The 21843-nt window shown below is 40.0% G+C and overlaps 1 protein-coding gene and 1 long non-coding RNA gene across 8 annotated transcripts in view; both read right to left on the reverse strand.

Annotated features, from left to right (window-relative positions):
- Positions 1-915: 915 nt before the first annotated feature.
- The window catches only part of baiap2a (BAR/IMD domain containing adaptor protein 2a), a 243980-nt gene continuing 223052 nt past the window's right edge, over positions 916-21843 (reverse strand). For 2 of the 7 annotated variants that reach the window (XM_034191131.1, XM_034191132.1), the window contains exons 10-14: positions 19594-19795; positions 19442-19510; positions 19201-19354; positions 18982-19019; positions 916-3991 (exon numbers count right to left, since the gene is read on the reverse strand). In XM_034191131.1, the coding sequence (XP_034047022.1) occupies positions 3922-3991; positions 18982-19019; positions 19201-19354; positions 19442-19510; positions 19594-19795 (533 nt within the window). In that variant the 3' untranslated portion in view covers positions 916-3921. The other 5 variants (XM_034191127.1, XM_034191128.1, XM_034191134.1 and 2 more) reach the window with 4 other exon arrangements.
- Positions 15976-18975, reverse strand: LOC117528495. Its single transcript, XR_004565785.1, has 2 exons — positions 17612-18975; positions 15976-17576 (listed from the first exon to the last, which is right to left on the reverse strand). It is a non-coding gene; the product is annotated as an uncharacterized LOC117528495 (long non-coding RNA).

The following is a 21843-nucleotide window of genomic DNA, read 5'->3' on the forward strand; positions in this document are numbered from 1 at the left end:
AAGTGTGAGTGAAAAGGGCCTGATGGTTACAGTGCTGGCGTACGACCTTGACCTACATCTTCAACAGATGCATCCTTACTGCAAATGAAGCCCCTGGAAATTTGTAGAGGTCAGTAAGTGAAGGCCAGTCGTCATCCAACATGACCTAGACCTTCGAGATGTGTCCTTGCTCCCAGTTTGGTTTGAAAATTTATTGGTGTTTTTGGCCCTATGACCTTCAAAATTAGGTCAGGGTCATTCATTACTGAAGTTGAATACATGTCTGCTGCAAATTTGACAAACCTGTCTGAAATCTTTGGAAAGTTGTTGAGGGTACAGTCTTTCACACACACAGACACTAGTTTTGGCTGTGTTACCTTCAATATTTAACTTCGCCCTTCTGAAAATTTGTCTCAAACGTGTCTCAAATCTATGAAAGGTTATAGGGAGTACGGTTTCCTACGGATGGAGAGATGAAAGGATGGACAGCATTTCTATGTCCTGCCGACTGGGGACAAAAAGCATGTTTACCATCATATCTCAGCTACCAATATGGCTAAACACTCAGTCTAAACAGTACTGATCAGTAAAATATTTGTAATCATTTGGTGCTTTCATGAAGTCACAGAGAAATCATAATACAGAGTCCCTTAGCCATGTGCAGAATATAAACATCTGTGTACAGAGCGCACACAGTATGCATCAGCCCCCGGTGCCTTTCATTTTTATTATGATTGGTGCATTAGGCAGTAGTTTATTTTGCAGTAGAATCAATCACTAAGATGTCAGACTTCACCATTAACGTTCACATCTGACGTGGCTCAGACGCACTGAAAACCAATGTGGTTTATTTTGAATCTGCTGTGAACATGCAGTGATCCGAGCTCAAAATACCTTAATCTTCTGCAAAGAAAAGTTCATAGAAACACCTAACAATGATGCCCATTTTAAGATTTATTTCCACAAGTTAATTAATATGCACTTTCTGTACTGTACAGATAAAATACAAAGGGACAAAAGTGAGAAAAGAACAAAAAGCAAAGGGGGAAAAATGCATTTGACACTTACTGCCCATATGGGTTATGTGACATAAGAATGATCATTTCTCAGTTTGCATCTGTGGGAAATAGATTTTTCATAGTGTTTATTACCGTCTAAGTGACATCTTTGTCTCAATCACACAAAATTATTTTATTAAGGTAAAAGCCGCTGCTTTAAAGTCTGGGTTCATGTTAGTGTGTAACAGAGAATAAATCATCCACAACTACATCTGCAAACTTACTGCTCCCTCAAAGCTAAACATTAAAAAAATAAAATAAAAGATGCATGCACTGGATTTCATCTGGTAGCTCTAAAGAGGAAAAAAAGAAAGCAAAATATTGCTTCTGTTGAACTGCAAGTTGTGCTATAGCATCTGCAAAAACAGTATGGAATCAAAATTATACAAGCAAATACTCCCAAATATACGGAATACTACGAAAGTCCATGTTGAACTGTGACTCGTCCCTCACACCAGTGTACAGACTGATAGGTTCAGTGCTGCAGGAAGCCTTTTGTAAACAAATTAAAAAGGCACAGCTCCCACATTAGAAAGTGTGGGTGTACTGTATCATAACTAGTATATATTTAGTGAATTAAGAAAACCAGAATCATTATTATTACTCACCTTCCTATAGTCAAACTACACTCTTACAGTGATGACTGACCATCTTGCGTTCATTCTGAACACCAATCTCTAAACGCTAGAACAGTAACTACATGAAGTTTTTGTGACATTATCTGCCATATTGTCTCACCCAAAAAGAAAACATCCGACAACTCAAAAGGATGGAAACGCTACTTCACACTGGACTGTTTTTAAAAGTGAAAAATTTACATTTTGCCTTTTGTGGGGGCGTTTCATATGGCGAGTTGCAATTTTTTTTTATGTAACGTTATTTAGATGATTTAAAAATAGCCATTTAAAATAAATTCTTCAAAATAATGACCATTTATTTAATACAAAATGCTAGTTTTGCCATAGTTTGGGTGTAAACAGGTTTTCTTTGCATGAAAATAATCAAGCATGACAATAAATATTTTGTAAAATACATTCTCATGTATTAATGCAGGCTCACATTAATGTGCTTGTCATGAGAGTTAAAAGAGCGGTATGTAATATGAAGCAGTAAACTCAGAAAACAGTAAACTCAGAAAACGACCACGGTATGTCATCGGTGATCAAGGAAGCATGCCAAATTGAAATACGAGCTTCTCTGACAAGGCTACAACCTGTATATTCTTGTTGGAAGTATTCAGTTTGTTTGCTGGTGTTTGAGCCTGTCTGAACCCGCCCACTGCCTCATACTACAGCCAATAGCATTTCAACACCAGAGAAGAATCAGACAAACGCACAGTGCTGAATCCGTGGAAGAAAGAAAATCTGGAGAGAAGTTCTACCCGACTAAAAAAGCCTTTGTGTCCTTCAAATAAGTTAATATTGGAGAGGCATTTGAAACATGGAGACTGCCTTGAGCCCAGAAGACATGCCGAGCTGGCTGGCTATGACCTGTTGACTTTCAACTAAGATAAGGTAACCTTAACTAGTTAATCACAGCTACTGGATGGGCTTTTTAAGTCGTTACAGCCTAGTACTCACATTTTATTTTGCATTTGCTAGCTTAATCACCGTGAAAACCGCACACCCACATTTTGCATACAGAAATAAAAATAAAAACCCCACAATCCTGAAGCAGGAATGTAACGACACAATCGAGTGCCTATATTTGAGTTTGTGCAACAACAATCTCTTCCATCTGGACTGCAGTACTCATTCTAAACACTTTGTGTAACCCATCATTTGTCTCATCTACAAATTTAAATGCACATACCATTTATAACACACAATTACAGCCACAGTACAACAACAAAAATGTGCCGCAAGTCAGGAATAATGCTAGTTTTGATAAAATCATGATATGGGTGTGTGGTAAGAAATAGTTTTGTTCTAATGAACTTTATAAAGCAAACCGGAAGCTTATAGCACTCATGTCAATAGTCTCAAATGCACATGTGACTGGGACTCCTGTTATGGTGGCCTATTGTGGCAGCTGACAATGCAATTTAATAAATTACAGTTCAGCAAGTTAAAGAGTAGTGTTTTATTTTAGATTTCTCCTGGTAATTTTCTATGAAATAATATATTTAAATATGTATGTAAATTCTCACATCAGCATTTACTTCTGACCAATGGTCCTCCATCCAGATAAATTGATGGCACTTCAAATAATGTGAGGACCTCTGGTCTAAACGGTTTAGTCCTTACATGCATGATGTGGTCCAGACATGACACACTGAATTTGACAGCTGCACTCATACAATCACACACATCATGCTCAAAGAGTAGCTACCTCAATTACCATGACAACAGTACACCCACACCTTGCACAGAGACAAAATAAAATGACAAAAATCTTGCAGTAGAAATCTCTGCTTAACCCACACGTACTTGTTTGTGCACATGACTAGATCCTACACTTGAGTCTGTGCAGAAGATGCTGCTGTAATTTTATGAAGATGACAAAAAGCAGTTTTGGGTGAAACAATATGGCGGACAGTGTCTTCAGTGCTTGTGACCCAGCAATAAAGCACCGCCAAAGCCAGTGTTTGAGATCAGCATCCTCACTGTCAGTCCGTTGTAAATAATCCTCAAAAGTTACAGTGAATAGCGGATGGAAAACAAAAGACAGAAGTGCAGCGAAATATTCATGTGTACAGACTGATGACATCACTTGAAAACGCTAACTACTGTGATCTAAATAAGAAGAGTAACAGGTTCCTTGAGGTGACTGCTTTCTCCACTCACACCTCTGGGCCCTTTTCCTCGCCTTATGAAAAGAGAGATTAAAAGGGAGATTAAAGGGGGGGGATGACACGAGTGGAGAAGAGGTGACGCCGGCGTCGCTAGTAGAAGATGGTTGCAGATCGGTCGTCGGCGAAGGTGGGCCGGAGGTACACCTCCAGGGGACAGTCACTGTTGGGAAAGGAGAGGTGGGGCAAGGAACATGGACAGTTAGGTTGAAAGCACAAAGTTTAAAGAGGCCCTACGAAACTCAACTCCCCTGTAGAATTCTACCTTCCTCAATTTCTGTTCCAATCCATGAATATTAGCAAGCAAGCATTGGGGAAAAATAGTTAAAAGAAACTTAACAGGCGTGCATGAGTACATGGAAGCATTTTAGGCCTTTGCAAATATATGTGTTGACTTTTATGTGCCTACGTTTATAGTCTGTTCCCACGTCAGTGCTGGGGTTGATGTTGGTGACTAACGTTTTTTCATTTAACCTTGCCATAAACCTTTTCTTTCAAGTCTTCCTTTATTCATTCACCTGCACTTCAGCCTTCCCCTGTAGTTCACTTCTTAACACTTTTACAGACATATTCATCTCTTTTATCACATTTAAACCACCTCATCTTTCTTGAGTTTTCACTAATATTTATATGTCCTACTTTTGCTATTGTTCCTTTGATTCTATAATTTCTTCCTTTCACTCATCTATCTTAGTCAATGGTCAATGGTCCAAGCAGGTTTTCGGTATCACTTAAAGAGAATAAACAACACTTATAATCCAACTTCAATATTATCGATATTGAGTATTGGAATGGGTATTATCGTACCCATTCCGGCGTAGCAGCTTTAGTCAAGTTAGGGTCAATAAAAGATTACAAAGGGGGCTCAACATTTAAAAATGTTCCAGTCACATTGACAAGTATACCGCATTATTTGTCTGATCATAGGGATTCCAAAAAGGTAGTTAGAACCATCTATGACTTAACGTTATTAAGTTATGGAGCAATTTAGGTTTGTACAGGGGGTCAAACGTTAAAGTTACTCCAGTTTTGGTTTAAAAAAAAAAAGTGATGCAAATTATTAGTTGACCTAATAGGGTTTTTAAAAAAAGAATAGTCTGTCTTAGTTATCACATTACAGGGAGACATAATGTCATAGAATCCAATTCGGGGTTTTCATGTATCCCATAATCCCTTGTGCGCCAGAGAGTCGCTGCAGTCAAAACAACATAAAGAATCCACATGATGACAATTGTAAATGAATATTATACTACAAAAATGTAATTTTTTTATGCTTTTCGTCACGTTAATAAGAGACTGCTGCATGATATCCTGAAAACTTGCTAAAGCAATTATAACAAATAATCCGTGTCTGCTACGTTTAATCTGCATGGAATTTAATAAGCGCAAACCGAACATATTATATATATATATATTAGTCTGGAACAAAGAGGGCAAACAGTGTTGTAAAGAACAATAATCAAGACGTTAAAGAGCAAACTTCACTTTCTCCCAGAACGACAGGAAGTGAGCGTAGCTCACAGCAGCTCCCATTGAAAATAATGGAGAGACAGCCTGTGATTCTCGCATGTTTACATAAACGCAATAACACCGTCTAAAAACCCAGACAGTATATTCACGAGAGTTTTAGGCACAATATAAAAATAGATTTATGTTGCAATGTTAATGGTGGTGTCTGTGTGCAGCGGTTAAATTGCAGCGTGATCAGAGGGTCTCAATGCAGTTCTCAATGTTACTGAGATCTCACAGCGCGGTGACCTCTCCGAGGTTTTGCGGGATTTGAAACCTGAAAAGCCTCAATGAACTGCAATTCTTTCACCAATACTTTGAAAACCAAGCATCCAGCATGGTCAAAACTATTCCACTTACCAATCCTGTTAGCTCAACCAATAATATGAATCATATTTTACCAGAATTGGAGCAACTTTAACTTGTGATCCCTGTACAAACTGAAATTTACCTTTTAAATTGATTTTACTCCATAATATCCAGTCATAGATAGCCCAAGTTATATACATTTTTTTGAATTCTTAAGGAGTACAAATTATGTCAAAGTCAATTTTTTTTAGGCCAAATTATTTCTGTCTAATTCACCATCTTCACCTGCCTCACTCCCAGGTACTTAGACTTACTTATTCTTTCAGTACTTCTCCCTGCAGGCCAACTTCTTAATGAGACCTCACATATTCTTTTCCCTATTGATCGTCAAACCTCTTCACTGTTCTTCCAACTTCCTTGTCTTGCTTGTGCTACTGCACAACATAATGTCATCTGCAAAAAGTGTGCGCCAGTAAAACAAACTGCCACAGTTTTGGCTCTTCACTGCTGAAATGAACATTTCTGCTTTATTAGAATAAGATACTCATCACATTTGCAAATCATTTACCCATATTCATGTGTTGCATTTTATTTTATGCCCATGTTCCTTTGTTATACTTTTTAGTTTTGCACAGCAGGGGCCAGCAAAGCTTGTCAAAAGCAAATGCAATGCATTGTCTTTGGATGAAAGGACAGATGCAGGTATGTTGAATGTATTCCGAGTGCCAATAGGAAGAGCTCAAAATTAAACACTTATTTCCAATTTCACACAGACCGATTGGACAGGGGTATTAAAAAGGGAAAAATAGGTGGAGGCACGAATTCCCCCAATTATGTTATTAGACAATTCACTCTTCTGCAGGTGGACTTTTTTTTATTTTATGTGATTGCTGACTCAGATATGAGATGCATGACACGATCTGTAACAACAACCAGGCATGCAAACTAGCCCCCACCAGCACTTAGCACCAATGATACAGGCAGATGGGCAAACCTAAATGAGTAAGTGCATCCTTTTCTGCATCTGTCACTGCTCCTAGTGCGATCTCTTCAGAGACTGTGATTGGACTGTGGTTTTTCTGCACCTGCATCCTCCCCAGTAACACAAATCATAAAGCCTTACACACCAGTTAGGACAGACTTTGCTGACACCTAGTGGACAAACCAAATAAATTTAAAGAGAAGATGGGCAAAAATGAAATTTATATTGTATTTCAAATTTGAATTTAATATGGCACAAATATGCTTCCGTAGAGGTTAGTTTCTTCTCTGCATGATAGTGTGTCACATAAATCCTTCTTTTACAACCCAAGTCCTGCTGGACTGACAGAATTAAGTTCGACCACACCCGTGCAGGCCAGAGGACTGAAAAGACAAGCGATGCCCGACATCCTGACAGCCAATGACAGCAAAGGGAATGAAGCGTAAGAAAAGAAACAGAAAAGCGATTGTTTGGCTGAAAGCCGATGGAGGCTTGTGACTTACAGAGGTCCTGTTGCCTCAGAATCGGGACAATTCTGGACCCAAACTGGAAGGTAAAGAGAGCCTTTGGGTTGGAATTGCTCATCTCTCAGATCATGCATGGGTCACATTTTGTTACAACATTTGCAGTTAGTCTGATGCAAGACACACTGCACATCTATAATATTCAGTGTAACTGAAATGATGGATGGAAAACACAAGTACACACTTCATGCTCAACATGCTGTAGCTTTTTGTTGTTTTGTGAAATCAGAACACTAAGGAACGTTTCTATAGATTTTCTGTTGACATTTACTGTAATGAGATCAGCAGGCAGGCCTTTTAAACATTTGTGTGCACACAATGTTATTGGTTCTACCAAACTATAACTTTGATGCAAATTAACAGAATCAAAATTGAACACAACCTATAAGCAACCAGGCAAGGCACAGAATGCACACACAAGCGTTTTGCATATCAAACATAATGCACACTGACTTTTTCCTAAGAGACCTTCACATGACACCCAACAATTAAAAAATACCTTTGCTACATTTTATAAATTTGTTTTATTTCTGCTTATTTCAGTGCGTTTAGCATTTGCTAAATGCGGCAGTCACATTAGGGATCAACAACAGTTTTATTTGCTCAGTTATCAAAATGGAATCTTGCTGCATCATTTACTGGGCCGTCACTGTGCATTTAGTCAAACAAATATCAATTCATTTTCTGCCGCTTATCTGGTTCCAGGTCACAGTAGACAAACATTTAAACTCACAAACGCAAGGTTGCATCAATACAACAGGAAACAGCCAGATCAACACACATTAGCAAACTGATCACAAACAAGCTCGTTTCTGAGCTCGTTATGTCGAGAGCTTCACTGCTCTCGAGATAAATTAAATACATTAAGGGAGTGTAATTTTCTTACAAATGACTGCAAACAATCTTTTTAAAGCTGTTTAGACTTTGGGAGGACAATATTTTATTAAATAAGAAAAATACGCAACAGCTAGTCAAAATGCTAGCCACCACTACATGATAGTATGGAAACAGCACCTACAGACGGGAACTGGGGTAACATGGCTATAGGTACGGTCAGACATCCGAGTCCCTGATGCGCGCACACATAGTAATGTGCATAGTAACCAGGGAGCCGCTGAAAACAAACTGCTGTTGCGCTCATTTCCTACTCGACGTCCATCCCGCTCCGCTTGCATCGTTTTGCAACTTTTTTTTTTCTACTGAATATGCACCAGTTTTCACAGAGAATGCCATGATCGTGTGTTGCAGTTGGCTGTAACAACCATGATAATTTAAAAGATCGAAAAGTGCAGTTTTTTTTTTTTGAGCTATCAGCCGAGTAAACAAGGATGGTCACGGGAGTAACGCTGCCAGATCGCTAGTTGGCATCATTTATGGTCGGAACTACAATGGTATCTGATTGTCTTCAAACTGAATGTTGGAGGAATGAAAACATTCTTGGCAAATGCTTTCGCCCGTCTTGCACCGGTCCAAGAAGTTCACCTCTAGTGGCACAATACGAATGTCCCTGGCCGTCCCTCTTAATCATGGCCCCAGTTCAGAGAGACAAAACCCACAAAATAGAACCGGAGTCCTATTCCATTATTCATTGGTTGGGAATTCAGGTGACTGGGCCTGCTTTGAACGTGCAAATTTTTTCAAAGTAAATGCTTCAGACCCCGTGGGGTCAGCTAAGAGCATCAAAGGGGCGCTGAGAAGCAGGGGCTGGGAAAGACGGCAGCTCGCTTCGCGGTGGGCCATCAGCTCGATCCCGTGATCCAACTACAGCTTTTTAACTGCAGCAAATTTTGCACACCTATCAAGGCTCTCCACATACTCATACGCCATTTGGCATGACCAAATCGGCAGGCCTTTGCGAATAATCAGTGGTAAAGACAACTATATCAATAATGGTTGCGAGTGTGCGTACAGTTTGTTTTCAGTGTCGATCCGAAATGGCGGCCGTAACAAAGCGGAAGTGATGTAGGCCCGACCGTACCTGAGTAAAAACAAGGAAAAGACGAGCATTTTATAACAGCTGAGTGGATCCTTGTTATTTGATTGGTGGGCTTGTACAACCTCAATTCCAATGAAGTTGGTACGTTGTGAAAAATGTAAATAAAAACAGAATACAATGATTTGCAAACCCTGTTCAACCTATATTCAATTGAATACACCACAAAGACAAGATATTTAATGTTCAGACTGATAAACTTTATGGTTTTTGTGCAAATATTTGCTCATTTTGAAATGGATTCCTGCAACACGTTTCAAAAAAGCTGGGACAGTGGTATGTTTACCACTGTGTTACATCACCTTTCCTTCTAACAACACTCAAAAAGCATTTGGGAACTGAGGACACTAACTGTTGAAGCTTTGTGAATGGAATTCTTTGCCATTCTTGCTTGATGTACGACTTCAGTTGTTCAACATTCCGGGGTCTCCGTTGTTGTATTTCGTGCTTCATAATGCACCACACATTTTCAATGGGCAACAGGTCTGGACTGCAACAGGTCTGGACTGCAGGCAGGTCAGTCTAATATCTACACTTTTTTGCTACGAAGCCACGCTGTTGTAACACGTGGAGAATGTGGCTTGGCATTGTCTTGCTGAAATAAGCAGGGACGTCCCTGGAAAAAGACGTTGCATGGATGGCAGCATGTGTTGCTCCAAAACCTGGATGTACCTTTCAGCATTCATGGTGCCATCACAGATGTATAAGTTGCCCATGCCATGGGCACTAACGCACCCCCATACCATCACAGATGCTGGCTTTTGAACTTTCCTCTGGAAACAGTCTGGATGGTCTTTTTCCTCTTTTGTCCAGAGGACACAATGTCCATGATTCCTAAAAACAATTTGAAATGTGGATTCATCAGACCACAGCAAACTTTTCCACTTTGTGCCTGTCCATTTCAAATGAGCTCGGGCCCAGAGAAGGCGGCAGCGTTTCTGGATGTTGTTGATGTATGGCTTTCGCTTTGCATAGTAGAGTTTTAACTTGCACTTGTAGATGTAGCGACGAACTGTGTTAACTGACAATGGTTTTCTGAAGTGTTCCTGAGCCCACGCCCTTTACACAATGGTGTTGGTTTTCATGCAGTGCCACCTGAGGAATCGAAGGTCACGGGCATTCAATGTTGGCTTTCGGCCTTGCCGCTTACTTGTAGAAAGTTCTCCAGATTCTCCGAATCTTCTGATTATATTATGGACTGTAGATGACGGAATCCCTCAATTCCTTGCAATTGAATGTTGAGAAACATTGTTTTAAACTGTTGTACTATTTTTTTCATGCAGTTGTTCACAAAGTGGTGATCCTCACCCCATCTTTGTTTGTGAACGGCTGAGACCTTTGGGGATGCTCCTTTTATACCCAATCATGACACTCACCTGTTTCCAATTAGGTGTTCTTTGAGCATTCATCAACTTTCCCAGTCTTTTGTTACCCCTTCCCAGCTTTTCTGAAATGTGTTGCAGGCATCCATTTCAAAGTGAGCAAATATTTGCTAAAAACAATAAAGTTTATAAGTTTGAACATTAAATATCTTGTCTTTGTGGTGTATTCAATTGAATATAGGTTGAAGAGGATTTGCAAATCATTGTATTCTGTTTATATTTACATTTTACACAATGTCCCAACTTCATTGGAATTGGGGTTGTATGTTACGTGACATGGATTATTCGTACCATTTTCCATTGTGTTTCACTGACCGTGCAATAGTTCTTTTTTAGCATGCAATTTTGGTGCTACATGAAATGTGCTATTACACGACCCGACCACTGCGCATGCTCACACTAGCGGGGGTGGTGTTTACCTAAAAATGGCAGAGATTGTTTTGCTGGCGGACGATGATTTGAAGGAGCTAATTGACGCTGCTAATTCTTCTAACACACACACACACACACACACACACACACACACACACACACACACACACACACACACACACACACACACACACACACACACACACACAAACAAATCCACTATGCTGTAAGCCGTCAAGAGGCATGAAGAGCTGTTAGGATGAACAGGATGAAGTTAGGATAAAAAGCTGGACAAATTTCTGATGCGATTTTTCGCTGGAGTGAGGAAAGCAGACCGCATCACGGACTACTGAAAACAATTTTGGACCCCTATTTAAAAGTTTGCGTTGACGTCAAAGCATCAGTGACGAACACCAAAAATGCATGTCCCTTTTCTGTTTATGAATTAATAAAATATCAAATGACAAGGATCTATTTAGCCGATATATAAAACAAATAATGATTTTTTTTTTCCCATTCTTTCAATGGAATGAATATTTAATTCGTTGAATGGTACATTCCATCTTTCACTTCATGAAATATTCATACCATTGAACTCAAATATTCATAATTTGTACAAAATCCTTGTCATTGTGATACAAAGTCATCTGACAAAGACCAGACTGGTGGTGTGAAAAGATTGTTCTACTCTTTACTCACAAATGACAAAAAAAGTCATGTTCAGTGGAGAAAAACTATTACCTGCCATCCTAATAATAAAGCACAAATCAGCTCCCATTAAATGACAGTAGCATGCTAGCTGTTGTTGTGAATGCAACAGATAAGTGGTTTGAACAATTTAGTGTAAACGAGAATAAGGCTCACAAGGAACTATATGGATCAATAAAAAATATCAGTGAATAAATTCTGTTATCTTGTGATGGTTATTATTAATATTATGGGGCTTGGGGCAAATAACCTGCTGTAACACAAGACTGAGTTTGGGGCTCCATCAACTGGAATCTGCTTGTCAAAGTGAGATTTTCAAATGTTGAAATCACATATTTCATGGTCTGAACATGGAATAATTACCAGTACATTACTTTTTACAGCCTATATTCATTGCAGGACAGTGGTTTCTAAAGTGTGAGCTGCAGACCACTAATGGGCTGAGCACATACAGCAGGTAGGCCATGAGCCCCTGGTGGGACATGAATGTTCTGCAGGTGGCTCATAAAAGAGTTGAAAAAAAAAATATTTGAATTTAAATTATGTAATGAAGCTTAAAACTGCAGGAAAAAATGTAGTTATTTAAAAATATATAGAAACACAAGTAATAAAACAAAGCCATGCAATTTAAATAGTCTTATTCTTCATTTGGCTGACCTAGTTCAGTGAGCTGTACATGGACATACTTTGTCTTCGTCTCATGTCAACAAAAGTTGTGATTAAAGGTTGTAGCTGGGCCCCACACAATTTTCAGACGTAATGTTTGGGAATGTTGATCTACTGTACAAGATTCTGTCGTTGCCATTTTTGAGCACAACTGGATATTGTGCCTGCCATGAGAACTTTCAGACCAAGTCAAAACAATACTGTTTTTATTGTGAGGTGTCATATGAAAGGCTGCACAGTTTCTATAGCAACACAGTCAAAAGCAAAGCTATTGTAAGAAGCGTGAACCTGAATGCTTATGTGGTGGTGGTGATATGGAATGAGTCACAAGGAAGGTCATTTATTGCCACCAGTAACAAAAAAATATATATATATACAGTGAGGAAAATACGTATGTGAACACCCTGCGTTTTTGCAAGTTCTCCCACTTAGAAATCATGGAGGGGTCTGAAATTTTCATCTTAGGTGCATGTCCACTGTGAGAGACAATCTAAAAAAAAAAATCCGGAAATCACAATGTATGTATGATTTTTTAATAATTTATTTGTATGTTACTGCTGCAAATACATATTTCAACACCTGTGAAAATCACTGTTAATATTTGGTACAGTAGCCTTTGTTTGCAATTACAGAGGTCAAACATTTCCTGTAGTTTTTCAACAGGTTTGCACACACTGCAGCAGGGATTTTGATCCACTCCTCCACACAGACCTTCTCCAAATCTTTCAGGTTTGGAGTTTCAGCTCACTCCAAAGATTTTCTATTATCTACAGTTGTTGTCTTCTACCAAGCTGCTTGTCTGTTGTCCTGTAGTCCATCCCAGCCTTGTGCAGGTCTACAGTTTTGTCCCTGGTGTCCTTAGGCAGCTCTTTGGTCTTGACTATGGTGGACAGGTTGGAGTGTGATTGAGTGTGTGAACAGGTGTCTTTTATACAGGTAAAAAGTTCAAACAGGTGCGATTAATACAGGTAAAGAGTGCAGAATAAGAGGGCTTCTTAAAGAAAAATTAACAGGTCTGTGTGAGCCAGAATTCTTGCTGGTTGGTAGGTGTTCAAATACTTATTTGCAGCAGTAACATACAACTAAATTATTTAAAAAAAATCATACATTGTGATTTCCGGATTTTTCTTTTTAGATTATGTCTCTCACAGTGGACATGCACCTAAGATGAAAATTTCAAACCCCTCCATGATTTCTAAGCGGGAGAACTTGCAAAATCACAGGGTGTTCAAATACTTATTTTCCTCCCTGTATATACATTTATGTAAAAAAAAAAAAAAGTTTGCATATGGAACTTTCAAACAAAATCCTGAATAAAAGTGAACAGATTTCTCGTCAGACTGTGCAGTTAAATATATAGAGATGTTTTATTTAGAATACCTTTGTAAAAAGTCACCATACATTCAAGGTCAATTTTCCATATCACATTTCTTGTATCCCTCCACAGCATGCATGAATTTAACACTTTAATTCAGTATTTTCTTAGTTTCCAGAAATATTTTGCTTTTACAAGAACAATAACTTCTTTTGAAAGAAAAGACCAAAAAGCACATTGCCACTCAGGGAACACAATTATAAAGAACACAGAGCTGCGAGTTTCATTTTACCTGGAAACTAAGTCACAGTCATTATTGAGGATATTCAACAAAAAGATTAAAATAGAGCAACTGACCCCTAGAAACCATGTGTAGCTTCAGAAAAAGACCAAATTAAAAGGTCATCCGAGCGAGGCTTTTTATTTTAACTGATAAGCCTGACAGCCATGAATGGTGAGAAGGTTTCAGTAGGGCTGATGGTGGAAAGTTTAGTTCACATTCTTCATGAAAACATGTCTTTGTAAAAGCCATATTACAGTGCAAGTTGGTGGACCGACATAAGCAATTTATACATGTGAGTATATATAGTGTATTTACTCGAAGCTCAGTCGGATGTGAAATTTGCTTCAGTTGCACATAAACTTTGTGTTAAATAGAAAATGAGAAGCAAAGTAAGGCAAATATCACACACACACACGCGCGCGCACACACACACACACACACACACACACACACACACACACACACACACACACACACACACACACACACACACACACACCCCACAGAAAAAAGAGTGAGTCTCACACTGACACAAAGATACACAGCGCCACCTGCAGAATCTCTCAGGGAACAGGAGGCTGTTGCACAGCCCCGACTCTGAACGAAGCTTTGTGCGTGTGCAGGTTGGGTGGTGGGACCTCCATAATACTGAGCCCACGTGTGCTTAAAAAGGCCAATCAGCCGGTGGCTTTAATACAGCGACATTTACGTCTTTTGGCACTTGTACAGTACATGACTATGTCCTTCAGTTTCGACAAAATGACAACCATGTACATGCATGAAAAGACAAGCTGTAGCGAAGGCAGTCTCTCTTGACAGATCAGTCCGCAAAGGTGGACTGTGATTAGAGATTGTGAACTCAGAGTCCGTATCGCTGCATGCCGAGCAGGTAGGCCCCGCTCTGGCTCTCTCGCTCAACGCAATCCTCCACCCACCAACCGCTACTGTCCACACCGACACCAGAAGCAGCAGCAGCAGCAGCGTCACCCAGGATGGACGGAGAGGAGGAAAGGAGGGACCCGGGGAGGAAGAGAGGACAGAAAGGAGGGATGAGACTGGCCTCTTCCACTGGAGAAGGGGTGTGTGGAGGCAGAGGAGGAGACAAGTGGACAGGAAGGAGGCTAAGAGGAGTGAAAGAGGGAGACGGTGGGGGGGAGGAGGAGGAAGAGGCCCCTGTGCTATCCGGAGCTGTCTGTGTCTGTCTGTATGTCTGTTCTCACACAGTCGAAATCAATTTGCCATCAGGACTGTCACTGTGGAACAAAGAGAGAAGGAAGCTTGCCAGGTCGGACACATTCAGAGAGAAATGGAGAAAGACAAGACAGGCACAACGAGGCAGGGTGGAGTTTAGGAGACATGTAGGCGGGTGGGGGGAGAAGAACCTGTTCCGTCCCGCCTACAGTTTCAACTCCAAACACGCCTGCCGTGATCAGGATGATTGGACTTCTGATTCCCTCATCAACACGCCCTTTACCAAACATGCTTGGCGCTTGAATTTTGTCATTCACACAATAAGTCACAATTTGCATTTGCGTTTGTTACAGTTGATGAGAAAATCATCAAGTCATCTCCTTAGCCGGAGGGATGCAGTGTTAAGATTTGTCTATCGGGTGAGTACACCCTGCAGGACTCAACATAATGATCCAGATAAACAAAAAAAATAACAGTGAGAGCAGACAAATAAAACACGACAGTGCTCAAAGCCCCAGGCTGAAGAGCAGTGATGACTGGGATGAGGGTCAGCGTGATGTCTACCGGCACAACATGTATTTCAAACACCAATACATGTGCACAAACGCGCCAATGTCATCATCATCATCACTCACGTCCCGTCTCTCTCTCAGACACACACACACACACACACATATATATACATATGCACCTCCTGACTGGACAGAAACAAGCATGGCATAAATCTTGACCTTAACCTCAAACAACCCTGGTGATTCAGCAGAAGCAGTTTAATTACAGGTAGAAGATTCTGGGCCAAGAGTAAACTGAGATACTAAGCCTGAAGCTGCATTCGCTACCTCAAAGAACTATTACAAGTAAAGTAAGCAAGAGCAAAGAGGAAGGGACAAAGGAGACATATATATATTCAAAGAAAATGTTAAAACATGCATCTGAAAGCACTAGACCAAAAATCAATTCTTGGTAGTCACATCCTTAAATAGTTCAACACTGTTAAAGTAACTAAGTTAGCAGTCAGCTTTAGCATATTGAAGTTGAAAGCAAACTATGACAAACTATCAAGCCTGAACTACAGATGTTCCATTTAATTTTAGAGTTATTTACATCCAATCTGGGTGAATGATGCAAGACTTGCTGAAAAACACTTAGGTTGTTGGAAATAGTGTCATTATGTAGTTTGTCCAGCAGAGGGTGCTCTGACAGCTTTGTTGACAATGCTGTCAAGCAAGGCTGGGACTCCCATAACCACTTGGTCGCATTAGGTACAACAAAGTCAAAGTGACCAGCAGGCATTCTGGCGACAAGAGACAGGTGGTCTTTATGCCACCAGCTTAGCGGGGGCAAAATTAATGAGAATAGATGAGTTTTTTTTTCCCCAATGCAAATGCTGAGTGATGCCACATAGCGACTGCCAATCCGAGTGAAAGCAATGTATCACATGTTGGTTGGTTGCTTGAAGAAAATAACTAACTCTAGATGGCAGAACATGTCCCAGACACCTGTATTTCTGTATAAATTGTGTTTGACATGGGCTCTACTCTCAACCAGTCAAGCTGTACAACAGGCACTTGTGGTCACTTTGAGGAGTGAATGAAAGAAAACAAGCAGCTGTAATAATGAGACTTCTTTGCAGGACTTTGGGAATTGCCCTTATAGCCAAGGTGAGGAGTCAGGACATCCAGAAGGAGCTCAGGGTGACGTTAATGCTCAGTCTCGCCAACAACAGCCAACTCAGGTGATTGTGGAATCTGACCATTTGAGCAAGGATGCCTTCTTTTGGGGGATTTTCAGTTGCATCCAACTGGAAAGAGGCCCAATGGTAGACCCAGAATACACTGGAGGGGTAATACAGCCAAACTCTCCTGCAAATGCATTGGGGTTGATGATGACTTGCAGGATGTGGATGGAAAAAGGGGACATTTGGGCTACATGACAGTACAACCCACCCTTAGATACACAGTGTAAAATAAATGACTAGATGGACAGATGTGAGCATGTTTCATGGCTAGGTGTTTGTCTTTTCTTGTAATTTTGGATCAGATATTAAGTGATTTTTTTTAATGACCGATTCTGGGGGACACTACTATTTTTGCAGACATTGCTACATTGACACAGCATGTCTGACTAACGTTGGGCTATCTTTAAGTAATTGCAGTCGGCCTCAATCAAGCGCAACATAATATCTATCTATCATAGGGATGGGAAAGAGAGAACCGATTCCATTTGAGAACCTCTTCCAAATTTTTCAATCAATGGGAATTGTATGCAGATGCTATCAATTCCTCTTATCAATGCAGGTGTGTCTTTCTGACAAGTTTACAATTCAAACTCACACGTCATGATGTAAAACTGTGTGTCAAGCAGCTACTAAAACAGCTACACTGATGCTGAAAATCTGTGTAGGCCTACATTTTTCAATACATATAAAACTGGTCAGGAATCTATGAGAATTGGACAGAAACCATATTTTCTGGTGTATACGTTGCACTGGAATATAAATCACACCTGTTTTTTCTGGGTAGAACTCACTTTTTAAATGCAGGAATAACTTGGGGACAAGTCGAAAAACGGACAGGAGCTCAGTGTAGCACATGTGCACACCACAGAGTGTGCTGTTACTTCATATAAGGACTCAAATTCCAAAAATAAGCAAGATGGACAAATAAACATGCAATGGGAAACATATTGGCTGTTATCTGATGCAGATGAACATGGACTGCGGACCCACAGAGTTGGGAAAAATACAATAAAAATGTGAGTCCACATGTTTTTAATCAGTTCTTTAAATTGGGATTTTTTGCATTATTATAGTATACTTTTATTATTAGAGTTTCTTTTGTTTGGTGCGTTGACCTCTGGAAAAGCACTGTATAAATTGTTATCAAGAAATGATTTTTCAGTATATAAGTCAGACCAGCGTATAAGTCACAGGACCTCCAAACTACAAAAAAGAAAAACCTGCATCTTATACTCCAAAAATAAATAAATAAAATTAAAATACTGTAAGCGTAATCGATTATTACATCGATATCAATTCAATCTCAACAATTCCCATCCCTATACAATCCAAAACTGGAAATACGTTAATTTCTACAAAATGTTCTTCAGTGGTTAATGCTTACCTCCTGCAGGGTGTTCTTGATCTGGCAAAAAAAGGGGTTATTTGTGGTCCTCTGGGCCTCTATAGAGGTCCTCATCTTTGCATTCCTTCTTTTTAAGAATGCACAAAATGGGTCACGCATCATGTTGCTGTCTAATGGGCTGGTTATGGATTGTTGTTCAGGAAAATGATTGCTTGCTTCCCTGGGAATGAAAGCTACAAATTGGCATTTAACAGAGTCAGATTCCAGATGAACATTTGAAATCAATTCTCTGCCTTTTATCTGTTTAATAGTACATGAAATGAGAAAATACCACACAACAGACTCCAAGCCAACAGTGCAGCAGGGAACTGTCCAATTACTTTTTGGGCCCTAAAAGTGGAAAACCACCACAGTCCTACAATATTCACCTAGTCTGGGCATAAATACTTTCAAATTAAAAACAAAAAGTCTTCACTTCAAACTCATATTGACTGTTCGCTTTCAACTCCTATATGCAGTAGCTAAAAAGATAAAAAAAAACAGAGTTGATTCCTGAATAATTGCAGTACTGGTTCATGTACCTTTAGTCAAATGTGCTCAAACGCTCAAAAGTGTTTTACTTTAGCTTTTCAGTACTTACAGAAAGCAGATTTTTTATTTACTTTTTTTTGCCATTGCCTTGCTGTCTCGAGTATTAGTTGGTGAAAAGCCGTTTTATCATTGGCAAGTGTTTCTTGTATTTTCTACTTGTGATAGTTCACTTCTTCAGTTTCAAGTTTCAGACGGCAGCAGCAGTCGTATCAAGTATTAGGAGAGCAGGGCAGAAATGCACTTACCTTGTGGCAAAGCGACCATCATAATCCTCAACTGCAGGCTGAAAAGATTAAGAGGTACAGTTTTCACTTTTGGTGTAATGACAGATCTAGAATTCATATGAGTGCCAACTATACTAAGAAAGAAACACTTAGTGGCAGCAGAAACTCAACAAGTTGAGTTGCTTGTGCTATAGTAAAGCAAGTTGTTTAGACATACTGTACATATGAAATTATTCTTACCTGTGGACCAAAGGCTGCCATGCTATAGGGACGTGGCCGAGCCTGTGCTAGGCTCTGTGCTAGCAGCCGGGCGGTCAGGCCATAGTCGGGCGTGGGCACTGTCGGATCACTTTCCAACAAGTTCCCCGTGCTGCTACTTTTCCCATGGTGCAGGCTGAGAAGGACAAAAGAAAGGCTTCAGAAGTGGACTCATTGTGACTCATTAAGCCGACATGCTGCGTGACAGCAAACAGATACGTACTTCACCCTGAGCTTCTCGCCGTCGCTGTCGGGCAGCACGCGTGTGTAGGAGAATGGAAACCAGCCGCGCCTGAGTAAAATTAAGGCAGCATTACACTCTAGCTTTACGAACCCTTTCATGGCTTCATGAAAATAGAATAAAAGGTCACTAACATCTTGTTCTTCTCATTTTCTCCATAGTGCCAGCCATCGCGGGCTTCAGGCACAAGCAGAGTGATGACATCTCCCTCGGAGAAGCTGAGCAGAGTGCTGTTGTCGCCGGCGGCATGGGAGAAGATGGCCTGGACACGGGAGCGCCCGTTCTTTTCCAGACCTGCTGCCATGGAACTGGACCTGGGCAGGGTCCTCGTCTCTCCTGAGACGTGTACAGAAAACACATTAGTGACAGACGGGAGTGTAAATTCTGTCAGCTATTTAGCTTTGCAGGACTAACCAACATTAACCTTCATGTCCCTGTGCACACAAAGATAACAGACAAATCATCATTCTGTAATTTCAGAAACATTTATGTGTTTGTTCCACTACTCCTCTGAGGTGCTTGCACTAATTTCCCCCAAACCTGCTGTGTCAATGTAGGTTGACTCAAGAATTGCCCTTAAGGGGTTTACTTTGGCAAAGGTCGAGGTCACTGAGGAGAAAGGCCAAAATTTCAGTCCATCTGTCCTCTACTCTCCCCGGATCCTTTGGCAGATGTCTATCAAATTTGGTATATGGTCAATGGCCAACCCCAGGATTTCCCTTAAAGAGTTTGGTTTGGCAAAGTTCAAGGTCACTCTGGTCAAATGCCAAAATTATGATTTTCACTTCTATGTTTACCAAACTTGGCACACACATGGAGGTGGGTTGAAAGTTACCAAATCAATGTCAAATTTGCTAAAGGTTGATCACTAGAGCCCGACCGATATGGATTTTTTTGAGGCTGATGCCGATAACGATATTTGGATGAAAAAAACGCTGATAATCAATAAATTGGCTGATTTGCTAATAGCCGATAAATCAGCCGATATATATATATATTTTTAAATGAATAAAATGTTCTTTTGTGGACCCTTAACAAAAAAGGTATAAGCTAAAAGCTGAAGCTTTCTCCTCATATTGATTAACTTTATAACAGAGAAGAATTTTCAAGTTCAAAAAATGCAAAAATGCAACTGGAGCAGTTAGGGGGCTATTCAAATGGGCCAACTAGTAAGATATCACTCCTGAAAATGATCTTTGCCATATCACATGAAGTATATCTGCCCTACGATTGGATTTTGGAAAACCATGTGACAGACAACCATTTCTGATTGGAAACTCACATTGCGCACGTCATCACACATCTTCTATGAGCAGTGTTGCCACAGTTACTTTGAAAAAGTAATCCAATTACTGATTACTGATTACTCCTTGAAAAAGTAACTTAGTTACTTTACTGATTACTCAATTGTAAAAGTAACTAAGTTAGATTACTAGTTACTTTTTTAGTTACTTTTCCCAGCTGCCGACAACAACCCTCTGCCACCTCAACATGACAATGATACCTGTTTTGCCAAAACTTACTTTATAGTCACCCTTTCTTGACTTCAATGAAAATAAATACTTGTTTTATAAAAGTAAAATAAAGACCTCTTTCTTGACCTCATATTTAACTGTTGACAGCACTGTAACAGTAAAACTTGCAATTTCGAACCTACATTGTTTATAAATGTAACTATTAAATTCCTTCTAGCATTTTTCTAACATTTAAATTCTCTCTAAATATTTTACTTGTCGAAATTAATATTATTTTAAGTAGTATTAGTAGTTGTAGTAAAAAAAAGGCTTCAAAACTGGACCTTTAATCTAGGGGTGTTGTGAGGGGGGCACATCCCTCCCCCACGCCCCCATTCCATCTGGATTCGCCCCTACTTTGGCGTTTGAGCACAAAGAATGGATAACATTTATTTATGCAGAAAACGTGACCAGATTTACAGGTAAGAAAGTTTTATTGTGTTTTCACATCATGTGGTCCTCAGAAAGAGAGTTTAGGTGCATTTGAGTGGAAAATAGTGTTAGTTGTTGACGCGTCGCGGAGGATCAGCTGTTTTAACGTGCAGATACGGAGCGGCTCAGCTCAGCTCTAAATAAAGGAGGAAAAAAAGTATAAAAATGTCTTTGTAAAGCTCAGTGCAGGTGTGCTGATCACCGTGCTTTAAGAGGAGACGACGAGTCGAGCAGCTGCAAAAAACCGTGGATGAAAAGCTCACAGCTCACTGAAAGTGGGCAGTTCAGTCGAACCCCGACCTCCTGCCCACGGACCAAGTTTAATGCTGCTATCAACCCACAATGAAAAATAATAGTAACGCACAGTGACATGAAGAAGTAACTTTAATCTGATTACTGATTTGGAAAGATTAACGCGTTAGATTACTCGTTACTAAA

This window comes from Thalassophryne amazonica, chromosome 16, assembly GCF_902500255.1.
Source record: "Thalassophryne amazonica chromosome 16, fThaAma1.1, whole genome shotgun sequence".
Classification (NCBI taxonomy): domain Eukaryota; kingdom Metazoa; phylum Chordata; class Actinopteri; order Batrachoidiformes; family Batrachoididae; genus Thalassophryne; species Thalassophryne amazonica.